Source organism: Odontesthes bonariensis, chromosome 1, assembly GCF_027942865.1.
Source record: "Odontesthes bonariensis isolate fOdoBon6 chromosome 1, fOdoBon6.hap1, whole genome shotgun sequence".
Classification (NCBI taxonomy): domain Eukaryota; kingdom Metazoa; phylum Chordata; class Actinopteri; order Atheriniformes; family Atherinopsidae; genus Odontesthes; species Odontesthes bonariensis.
In genome coordinates, this window is record NC_134506.1 from 31,169,157 (window position 1) to 31,181,548 (window position 12,392).

At 44.2% G+C, this 12,392-nt stretch overlaps 1 protein-coding gene across 1 annotated transcript; it reads right to left on the reverse strand.

The window, feature by feature from the left end:
* Window positions 1-5,704: 5,704 nt before the first annotated feature.
* On the reverse strand, window positions 5,705-9,260 carry LOC142383751 (E3 SUMO-protein ligase ZBED1-like). The gene is made up of 3 exons (XM_075469456.1): window positions 8,310-9,260; window positions 7,556-7,626; window positions 5,705-6,383 (listed from the first exon to the last, which is right to left on the reverse strand). Exons 1-3 carry the CDS (start codon window positions 9,258-9,260, stop codon window positions 5,705-5,707), a joined length of 1,701 nt encoding a protein of 566 aa, XP_075325571.1.
* Between the last annotated feature and the right edge of the window lie 3,132 nt (window positions 9,261-12,392).

Below are 12,392 nucleotides of genomic sequence, written 5' to 3' on the forward strand. Positions count from 1 at the left end.
ACCAAGCTATAGTTGTCGGACAGATGGCCTCAAATCTGACTCTTGAATGCTGTGATATACAGAGAAGGTGCAAGGTGCCAAGGTCCTCGGGCTGCAAAACAACCCAAATCATCAGATGACGTCTATGAAGCACAGGCTGCAGTTGAATAAAGCCTTCATATTAATAAGAAGTCTGTCAGTTTCTTTTTGGATTCACATAGTGGCTGGGTATCAACAACATTCAGGGACTTTGCTGCCTCACCTTAAATTCCAATATAGCTTATAATAATCAAACTAAAATAAACTTGCAGTTCCAAGAAGGACCACTAGGGGACAGTGTTGTCATTCCCCTCAAAGTGCATAAATTTGGTGCCAATCCCATAAGGCAAGGCAAGGCAATTTTATTTATAGAGCACAATTCATACACAGGGCAATTCAAAGTGCTTCACAGCTACATAAAATCACAAGAAGGCAATAAAATCATTAAAAATAAATAGAAAATAAAATAAAGAAATTTAAAACCCATTAAAATAATCATTAATTAATTAAAAAGTGAAGAGTGCAGATAAAATACTTTCAGGTGTCATATGCACAGCTAAATAGAACTGTTTTCAGCCTGGATTTAAACATTGTCAGAGTTGAGGCCTGTCTCACATCTTGTGGAAGACTGTTCCAGATTTTAGGAGCATAAAACTGAAACGCAGCCTCACCTTGTTTAGTCCTGACTCTGGGCACCAGCCGGAGACCCCTCCCTGAGGTTCTCAGAGCCCGAGTTGGTTCATATGGCTCTAACATGTCAGAGATGTACTTTGGCGCTTGACCATGAAGAGACTTGTACACAAGCAGAGCTGTTTTAAAGTCTATTCTCTGAGCGACAGGAAGCCAGTGCAGAGACCTGAGCACTGGACTAATATTAGTGATGGGATTTTCGGCTCTATTTTGAGATTCGGCTCTTTCGGCTCTTCTTACTGTGGAGAGCCGGCTCTTTCGGCTCCCAAACGGCTCCCCGTACACATTTTTTACGTTATTAATTAATTAATAAATTTAACCTAATTTTACAACATTTTGTTTCATTATTGACATTTTTAAGCACTTATGATGAGTGAAAATGCTGGATAACAATGCTTTATAAATAGAACTTTTATTATGACCAATTATTAAGATAGCACCACTTCCACAAAAATAAATTAAAATAAATTAAACAGTAATAAATAGCCTATTAAAGCAGACATAACAAAAAAAGGCACCAGAATACAAATATCAAATAGGCCTACAGTGCTATTAAATTAAAGAATAAAACTATTAAGGATTAAAAAAAGTATTAAACCAACAAACACTGCATGAAAAGAGGGATTTGTGGATGTATGTGGCCCCTTACATGTCCGCATACGTTAAGCCCCTGCATTTGCGGTGGTAAAAGTGAAAACTTGGCCCAAGTTGTCGCAAATTGACCTGGCAACTGCTCCCCCATGCCCCCCTCCCCTCCCCTACTTAGGAGAGCCTTTAATATGTAAATGCCAGTGATCAGGTCAGGAGCTGCCACAGTCATTTTCAAGTGGGGTGGGGTGAGGTGAGGTGGGGGGTGGGCAGGCCTGTTTCTACACGTTCATCACTATCACCTCCAACTCCAGCCAAGCTTGTTGCTGTGTTGTCTTGAAAAAGAAGAGGTGCACGCTGTCTGCTGGTGACAGGTGATGCATATCTGGTTTTTTTTCTCCCAAACACCTCTTTTGTAATACCGCTTTTTGTGGGCAAAATTCAAGGATTCAAGGATTCAAAGGTTTATTGTCATATGTGCAGTTAGAAACGTGTTTCCCTGAACAATGAAATTCTTTTCTTTGTTGCCCGCACTGGATGTCCAAATGTATAATAATAAAGATAAGATAAAGAGAAAATAAGCATGCAACAGCAATATTCTAAAAGGTTTCTTAAATAAAATAGAAATATAGAAATAAAAATATAGAAATCTGGCCTGTATACATAATGTGCAGTGGTGCGCTCAGTGTTTTATTGTGTATGGCTTAATTCGGTGTCACAATGGTCACAATATCGCCGAGGTCTTTTCTTTGTCCTTGCAGAGTCCATTTTTGTGTCAAAACAGTGCAAATTGCCAGCTGTGGTCAGACAACATTAAATAGCAAAAGGACGGGAGGTTGTCTCGCGAGTATTCCGTGTAATGACGTATACGCATATGATTGGTGGAGCTTAACGGCTCGCATAAGCTCTCGTTCAATCACGTATGAGAAACATTGTGTCGTGCAGTGTAAACAAAAAGTTTAAGGAGCAGATCTGGCGGCAGAAAGGCAGACAGAAATCGCTGAGGTCCCGTGCTGTGAAAACTGCCCTGGTTTGCGGAATACAATGGCTGGAAGACGACTTGCTTTCAACTCCCCAGCAACTCTCTGCGGGTCTACAGGTTTGTGTGTTTTTTTCTACTTGCACATGACCATTTGATTGTTTAATTTTAGTCTTGTTGACACTGTACAGCACTTGGGACAGTTCTCGCTGATTTTAAATGTGCTGTATATTAAACTTACTTACTCACTTGCTTACAGGCAGATAAAATGAAAGTCCTGTTGAATGCTATGAATGTCTCGTATGGTGGCCAGCACTGTGGATACGGTCGTGGAGAGGGTTCTGGAGGGAATCGACCAGAGATTCGCTAGGTTGGAGGCAAGATGGCCGTCGAGAACGGACTGGAGTTACATTCCAGAGAAGTTGAAGAGCGCACCCCCAAGAGAAGGCGGATACAGAATCCGAAAATCGCGGTAAGAGTAGGTTATTGACTGTGGCTTTAGGCTAAACTCAACTTAATTGTGTCCATCACGTGAAAACCAGTGTGAGTTGCTTTATTTAAAAAAATGTATTTCGTGTTTTCAATTTATAGGAAGCAGTTCGCCGCCTGCATAACTCATCGTGGCATTATAATCCAGGTCAAGGGTAAGAATAAGTGAATGTTCTCCCAATATCTAGTTGAGTTGGACCCGATGTTACGTTACGTCAATGCAGGTTTTTTTTATTAACCATAGGACTGTTGTTTTTACAGGCTACTGTCACCTCACAATATGGATGTAACGAGTCGCTTGAAGGAGGCGGTGTCAAACAGTCCGAACTTCAGAGAGGTAGACGGGGACACTATTGAGGGTGAGCGGCGCTGACTTTTACCACGGCTGGCACTGATACTTTTAAGCACTGGTCATTTTATTCATTCCTCTTGTTTGTTGTTTTTAGCTGCGTGACGGACCTGTGTGCTGTGCTACAGGCGCATCTTGAAGCCAACCCGAAATACTCACAGTCTCACCACAGAAGAGTGAAAGAGAGTTAGAACATATACGCTGTCAATATGACTTTTGTTACTTTATAGACAAGTTGTCAATATGCTGTGCATGGATAGACTATGTTTTGATTATTTATTGGTTATTGCAACATCTCCCAGAAGCCAGCTTCTGATCCAGGATGAGGACGTCTGACAACTCCCGCAGACCCTGCAGGGACCGGAGTAATGCGGATTCCAAACGGCGGCGTTGAGGCTTATTGTGTATATTGTAGGCTACAGCAGTGTGTGTGTATATAGTTTTCAATTCTTTATTATCAATATGGTTCTTATTACAATGTAAGCTATGTACATTGTGTGGTGTGGCAATAAAAGCGCTTTAAAAAAAAAAAGTTTCCTTTTTCATTTCCTCAATAGATTCACGTCATTCATGCCTGCATTAGCCTAGTCATAGTGCAGCTTATAAGAATGACGTGAATATATGCAGGGTTCCTACAGGTTTCTTCAAGTCAAATTTAAGTCTTTTTAAGACCATTTATAAAAAAAATAATACCCATTTCGAGGCCTATTTCACAGACCTACCGGCAAAGAAAAACTTTTTTTTTTTTAATTTGTTCATTTATTTATCAAACAAATGAAAGTGTGGACTGTGTAAAGCATTGATGAAACATTGCAGCATAGTAGTAGTAAACGCTACAACACCACAGCACAGACAACAAGCCAAACAGAGGTGTGAAAAATCAAAGAAAATTTCAGCAGACCACAAAAAAGTTTAACTGACACAGTTAAGTTGTTTTTTAACATTAGTTATGTTAGCTAGCTACTTATTCCATGCTGGGAATATGGGGAGTAGAGAGAACTATAAATAATGAAAATCAACTAAAAAAATGTGTCGTTTCGTTGAGGCTCTCATCGAACATAAGAACGAACGGTGATTTGTTGACCTTGGACACCAGTTCTTCTTTAATATACACAGCTAAACCAAACTTGGCTATGTACGCCGTTTTGTCGGGACCACAAGTAATTGTGGCAGCGATGTCGGAATCGGGGAACATGCATTTAAACAATTCCGAAATACCCTCGTTTCCATTATACGAATGGTGTTTGGCGATTGTGTTCAGAGTCCACAACACCTCTGCTTTCATGGTTGGTGTGGACCCAAAAGCTGTGCGCAGATCTACTCTAGTTGCGGTGATGGTCGTAACTGGAGGGGCTGTGCTAGTAGTTGGCTGGTTAACGTCAGCTGCTAGCTCAGATACATTTAAAGCTAACTGGCTATCGTTGGCCGGTTGAAACACCCCAGCGATGGAAGGAGTTTGATTCTTCGCTTTCATATTTTCCATGTGCTTGGAGGACTTGGCGTGAGACTCTAAAGCCTTCAAGCCCATAGTACCAAGCTGAATCCTCTTTTTGCACACTGTGCAAAAAGCCTCGAATACATTATTGTCCACTGGTTTTAACCAGTGACAAAATGATTCTTTGTGGCGCCACGCTTCATTAAATTTACATTTCCCCATAATCCCAGCAAGAAATGGGAAGCAAGGAAACGCAAACAAATGTTAAAAAACAACATAACGGCGTAAGTTAAACTTTCTGGTTTTCTGCTGAGATTTGCCTTGATTTTTCACGCTTCTGCTTGGCTTGTTGCTGTGGTCTGTGTCAGTGCTGTAGCAATGTGATGTGCTCGGACTCGGTAGCGTTCTCAATGATTGGTTCCGCCACTCTTCATTTTAGGCTACGTTATTTAGGCTTTTCAAAATAATAGTAGCCTAGTTGACAAATGAAACGTTTGAGGAGAATGCGATACGGAGAAATTACTGCACAAATTTTAAGACCCAGATTTCAAAATTCAATACTTTTTCAAGTCTTTTTAAGGTATTATTTCCAAATTCATAAATTCAATGCTTTTAAGACTTTTTAAGACCCCGCGGGAACCCTGATATGAAGTACACAAACATCCCAGGAATATTAGTAATCATAATCACAATTATTAATCATAATTGCTGAATGATATGCCCATATAAAGTATGCATATATTAACCTTATTGGCCAATGGGCGGACAGCTTTACAGGAGCTTTTTTATGTAATCACGTGCCTTTTTCGTCCAATACCAGCGAGGCCAGTGAGAGGTCCAGGCACTCTCACAGCGGGGTGCTAATCGCTGAGCCATTAGCACCCCGCTGTGAGAGCCTGCCGCGAGTCGGGTTCGTTTCCGACGATTTTCTCGCTCAACAAACTTAAAGTTTGTCTGCCTGCAAGCACCCAGGTGCGTCCGAAAATTAGGCAAATTCGCGGATGTTCACTGCCGTCCACAGTGACACAAATCCCTCTTTTCGTGCAGTGAAAAATGCACCATAATACAAATATCACTAGGCCTACAGTGCTATAAAAGCATAAAAAAAAAAACATGTTAACACAAGTTTTGAACTATGAAGAACTCACTGAACTCACTAAGACATAGGCAGATTTGCGTTGAGAAAAACAAGGTGCCTTAGCTTGTCGGGGCTGATCCTATTTCTTCTCTCAGTAATAATCTGTCCAGTTTTGGAGAAGATCCTCTCCGAGGGGACGGATGTTGCCACTATGCAAAGTCTGCGTTCCATCACGCGAGTGAGCTGTGGGTAAATCAGTGCCTTTGTCTCCCACCAGCTCAGTGGGTCGGCACTGCGTTGGAAAAGAGGCTCCTCCAGGTAGGACCTCACCTCCAGAATTGCATCCGCTGTCGGGTTCCTGGTTGCAGTGTCTCCGCTTGCCCGCTCCTCAAACAATCTCCACACAGCCGATGCTTGCGGCTCCTCCAGCTCACGCGCGGCTGCTCCCTCCTCTCCTTCATGACCCCCTTGCAGTTGAGATGACTCCTCACATCTTGATGCTGCTGTAGTTATTCTGTTGAGAGCTTCGTCGACTGCCCGGTTGTCATTAAAGGCCACCTTTTTGAAACGGGGGTCGAGGATGGTGGTTTCGGACAGAATTGTGTTGTACTCCATCCGGTGGAATTTTTTGTCCATGCTAGAACAGAGAGAATTCACCAACTCCTTCACGCTCTCTGTGGTTACTCTGCTCTGGTTCTCAGCTGTCACTCTCTGAAGACCCCTGCACAGTATCAGCATTTTGGAGGCGGTAACATACCTAAAAAAAAGAAACATCAAAATATATTTTAGGCTATATAATATTTATTTATATAGGGGCCTAGGCCTAACTATTCAACAATATTATTTTAAGTTTCATTTCTAAATTGCTTTAGGCCTACATATGCTACTAATAATTTAATTTAGGCTATTTGTAGTATTATTTTCAGCCATTTCTAAACCTGATTGTCAAATAAATAATTTCAAAAATAAAAAAATACGATGACATAACATTAACAAAGTTTAATAGCCTATTAGGCCTATAGTAATATTAACCCTTTAGGCGCCAAGATTGTTTTTTGAAAATACTGGATTTTGACATTAATATTTCAAAAGCTGGTGGCTGAAAGGGGGTTAAAGATAGATGCCTACTGAAAGCAACAATAAAACAGAATAATGTAGTAAAATATTACTATATCATCATTACCATATAGTAGGAAAACGCATGCAAAAAGTTGCCTATATTTTTTCAGGAAATGGTGGATATTGACTTGATGTTTGAACTTATTTTCATTTTTCTGTCTTTTACCATCATTCATAAGGAGGAAACCAACAATAAAACAGGAGAAAGTGGTAAAATACTGTCATCATTACCATAGGGTAGGAAAACACATGCAAGAAGTGGAAGACATTGAATTGTCACGGAAACCAGTGTCGCTCTGCTTAGTTCTTATACGCTTGCGCACACATGTATTTCCGTGAACAGATGACAGCATAGTCAGGCGCTTCGTTCCATGCCAAGCACAAGCCAGGAGTTTGCCCTTCCTCATAAAGACTGGGTCATCCCCCTTTCTCAGAGACAACTCTGTCCTTCTGAGGCACCTGGGCATGCCCCGCATTGCACAGTTCACTGTGCCACACAAACCAGTGTCTGCCCCTGCCAGTTCATTAGCAATGGCAGGCGAGGTATAATACGAGTCCATGTATACCCAGCCACTATCATCGGTGACATCTCTGCCAACATGTCGTCTCCCCTTTCCACGCACATGAGGAGTGCAGCGGCTACTCGCCGCGGTGCCACCCACTGGACGGCTAATGCTACGGCCTCTCACTCCCCTGCTGCCACGACCAACACCTCTCCTACGGACACTACGGCCACACTCGCCACAGCCACCCACCCCGTAAAAGCCAGAGAAAGGGACAGAAGGAGTATGTATGTGTTTGTGCTTGAACATTGTGTGATCCGATGTCAGGATCATTGCGCTGGCGGATAGGCGCACCGCGGCTAGCCGCACCACCGGGGGCTGGGTGGAGAGAGCGCATGCTAGAGATACCAGACCCACTTCTCCCACCCCTGATTCCTCGACCAACACCTCTACGGACACTGCGACCTGCGTTCCCCACTACCACCCACTACATTGAGGTTGGATAACGGCAGCGAATGAGTTGGAGTGTGTGTGTGTGTGTGCTTGGAGAACAGCCTCGCGTCACATGCCGGCACCATTGCCTTCGGAAGTTTCACCGTGGGAAGCATGAGTGAGCGTCCGATCCTCCTCCTCACGAGGTAAAAACTCTCCTTCGGAGTCGGAATCGGCAAATAGCATGCTCAATACTTCCGCACGGTTCAAGTTCTTACAAGCCATGGTGTAAAAACTCAGTAATAGTTCGCTGACAATAAAAATTCGACTCGCACGTCTCAACAGAAAAGCTCTGAATAACTGCTTCCGTGTCTGAGCTCTCGTTGCTTTTTGCACTGCTTTTTATAGACACTGTGAACTACAAAATGACTACAAAATGACGTGAGCTTGGTCTTGTTTGAAAGGGTAACATGTTTGCCAACTAGTGGTAGGAGGACTGAACACCTTAAAGCCCGTTTATTTTATCTACAGACTGTTTTGTTTATGCTGACGTCATGTCGCAATTCTGCGACTTTGGCGGTTAGAGGGTTAAAGTTCAATGTGATAATAGTTGAACACTGTATGCCTACCTCTGCGCTGATCTCCACTGTGCCCTGGTCGAAGGGCTCCAGGACACTGCAGGCCTCTTTCAGAGCCTCCCACTCCTCTTGGCTTAGAGGAACCACAGATGCGTTGATGACGGCCAATGTTGCGATAACGGCATCCTTCGACTCAAGCATTCGCTGGATCATGTGGAATGTAGAGTTCCAGCGGGTGACACACTCCTGTTTTAGCTTAAGCTCTGCCATCGACATTTGCCGCTGGGTGGATTTCAACTTTTGAGTGGCTGTTGTGCTTCGGTGGAAGAATTCCACTATTGCCTTTACTTTGTCCACAGTGGCCTTCATTGCCCTCAGAGCACTTCTTACAAAAAGGTTAATGGTATGTGCCAGGCAGGGATGGTGTGTCCATTTCAGCAGCTGGATGGCTCTTGTTATGTTTGCTGCGTGGTCTGAGACGCAGCATACAACTTTCTGATCCACCCCCCACTCTCTTGCCACACGGAGGAGCTCTTCCGCCAGATTTTCCGATGTGTGTCTGTCGCTAAACTCGAAGCAGTCCAGCAGAGATGATGCCATTCTATAATTCTCCACGAAGTGGCAGGTGACAGACATGAATGATGTGGTGGCGCGGGATGTCCAACAGTCCGTAGTCAAGCACACTGCGGGGGCTCTCTTCACCCTTTCTTGCAGCGATGCCCGTGCTGCCTCATATAGGCCTGGGATGATTTTTTGAGACAGGGTTTTTCGGCTGGGGAGGGCATACATGGGGTTGAGGCCATAGCTGTAAGCCCTAAATCCAACGTCCTCTACTATGGAAAAGGGCTGGAAATCTTGTGCCACCATCTTAGCAAGCTCCTCATCAATTGTGTTCTGTCGGGCGGGGGTTAGGGACTTCTGTAGGAACTGCCTCATTGTGCTCTGGGATGTTGATGCTGGAGGGTGGGGTCCAGGCTGGGTTGTAGGGATGGGGGCAGGCATTGTGGCAGCAGCCGAAGATGTAGTGGAGGTTGATGCCCTGGCAGCCGAAGATGTAGTTGAGGTTGATGCACCAGAAGGTTCGCTTGGTCGCGACTCCTCCAGCAGTACCGCTGAGTGTGACGTTCGCATGTGCCTGTGTAAATTGGTGGTTGAGCCTGCTTTGTATTAAATGCTGGCTTTGCAGAGTCTGCACTCTGCCCTGGAGCTCGTTGTTGCATTAAAATGCGTCCAAATCTTGCTTCTTTTTCTTCCGCTCATTTTGCACACTTAGGCCTAGTGTTCTCACTCCTCTTCTTCCTGCTGTGCGTGCTTCGACCGCTGTTATGTGAGTGAGTGTCTATTAACACCTGCCGATGCATTCTATACAGCGTTTTCCTGCCATCTTATTAATTGAAAGCTATGTGTGATTGGTCAAAATGTGTGGAGCACACGCTTGACATGAGGACAGCAGAGGAAAACATGTGGACACATTTTTTTTCCCAGTGTTTTCCCGTCACCTTATTAATTGAAAGCTGCGTGTGATTGGTCAGATGTGTGGCGTACACGCTTGACATGAGGGCAGTGGAGACATTAAAGGAAAACGCCGGAAAGTTTCAAATTTACTATTTTCCCTGGTACATGTTCCCCAAAATCGATTTCTCACACTGTTTACATTTGTCAGCCCGAGAGAGTAACATTCGCGAATGTTTGAAATTCAAGTTATACCGCTCTGGCTCTCCCTCCCTAGCGCCGCCATGTTCACTCAACATGACGTCAGAAATGCAAACATTTTTTCTACAGCAATGGAAGACACTTACGAACTGTCTTGGTCTGACTCGGACCCGGAGATAGAATGCGAAGTTTCGCCTGAGTCCGAGTCAGATCATGATCAGCCTCTCGATCCAAGTTATGTTAGCTTATAGCCATCAGCCGAGACGGTCGGATAAGGCTAAAAATAAGGATGGACAAGTGGCTGTCGCAGCAGCCGCGACACCGCCGCCAAATGCTAATGACTCACCGGTTGTATCCACGAGCCGTGAGGCGTTTCCGGACCCCATACACAACCTTGTGTACCGTGTCCAGGCCTACCGGCAGGTGACCTACTTTCTCCATGGGAGACTTGGGAAGCGCTTCCGAAGAGTGATTCCCTCCTGTGCGGTGTGGGCGATCAGGGATAAATATGAGTCGCAGGACGGGACCTACAAGGGTTTCCTTCACGCCGACGAGGCAGTTGTAGACTATCACCACAGATATATGTGAACATACATGTTGAAATAAAAATAATTTCTAATTCTACTATATACAGGTAGTATTCAATCATTGTGTATTTCCAAGTTACACTCTACACTTTGTTAGAGCACACTCCCGCCACACAAGTAGAATTTTATTTCCGCTGCACAAGTAGAATTGCATTTCTGACGTAAAATATGCCCGGATGTGGCTGAACATGGCTGCGCCCATGGCCAGAAGTGAAAAAATTTGGGAGCGCAAGGTTATGGGTTGAATAATGTAAAACAGTGTGAGAAATCGATTTTGGGGGACAGGTGTTAGGGAAAATAGGAAAATTGAAATTTTCCGACGTTTTCCTTTAAGGCACCAACCGAGGAAAAAAAAACAGCACAGCTGCAGAGGTAAACGCGCATGGAGCAAGGAGAGGGAGAGGGAGAGGGAGAGGGAGAGGGAGGGGGGAGTAAGAGTGAGTGGTAGGGGAGAGACGGCGAGGCACCAAAAACTGTCGGCTGAGCTCTGTGTGTGGCACTTGCACTCAGCACAAGCGCAACGACAGGGCGGAGAGACAGCGAGATACTGAAGTTAAAAAAAAAAAAAAAACGGCTCCCAAATAAAATCCTTAAACGGCTCTTCTTGCCAAGCCGGTTCCTATCGTTCACTTCAAAGAGCCGGCTCTTAGAGCCGGATCGTTCGCGAACGACACATCACTAACTAATATGGTCGTATTTCCTGGTTCTAGTCAAGACTCGAGCAGCAGCGTTCTGGATGTACTGCAGCTGTCTTATAGCCTGTTTAGAGAGCCCAGTGAGCAGGCCGTTACAGTAGTCTAACCTGCTGGAGACAAACGCATGGATTAGTCTTCCTAAGTCTGGTTTAGACAATATTCCTTTGATTCTGGCAATGTTTTTTAGATGGTAAAAAGCTGCTGATGTTACAGATTTAATGTGGCTGTTAAAGGCCTACAGAAAGGTGATTTTTTGCACAAAACTGAAATAGCAGATCGATTCCTTATATACCATGGAATTTTTTTTGTGATTTTAAAATAATTTTAGGCCCCTGGATAGTCCTGATTAGGCCCAATAAACTATCACCACATTTGACTCGAATGTGGCAAACTGGAACGACAGGTGCGTGACGTCGCGAGTGCCAGCTGCTGGAACAACCACCAGTAGTTCTAGTAGCGAAGCCAGCAGTTTGCCAGACCTGGACAGCTTCTTCATGGCAAATTTTGATATGTGCCGCGGGACGTCGCTTGGAAATATAAAACGTTGGGTTCAGTGCAATTTTTTTTTCGCAATAAAAACTGCACTGAACCCAACGTTTTATTGCCTTCACCACTCAACAAGCATACTAATAGCGGCAGCCAGGAAAACCCATGGCACCAGTGACGTCACACGGAAGCCCCGCCCCCAGTTTGGAATTCCAGGAAGGATTTCCAAGCGGCAAATTCAAAATCGCAAATTTCCTGCGTTTTTTAAATGTTTTGGTGTAGAGTCCAATGATCATTATTGTTCCTCTGTGTATGTATTACCATTATGTATTGGGTGTAGTGTCAGCTTTCTGTAGGCCTTTAAAGTTCAGGTCTGAGTCCAATATTACCCCGAGATTTCTAACTTGATAGTTAGGTTTTAGAGAGAGAGTCTCAAGGTGACTGATAACACTTTCTCTTTGTTTCTGTGGGCCACAGACAATGATTTCAGTTTTGTCTGAGTTTAGCTGGAGGAAATTGTTTTGCATCCACACACTGATCTGTTCGATGCAGTGACACAATGTATCTACAGGCCCGTGTTCTCCTGCCGTCAGTGACACGTAGATCTGAGTGTCATCTGCATAGTTGTGGTAGGACACATTATAGCTGCGTATTAGTTGGCCTAGTGGAAGCATGTACAGATTGAACAATACGGGTCCCAGGATTGACCCCTG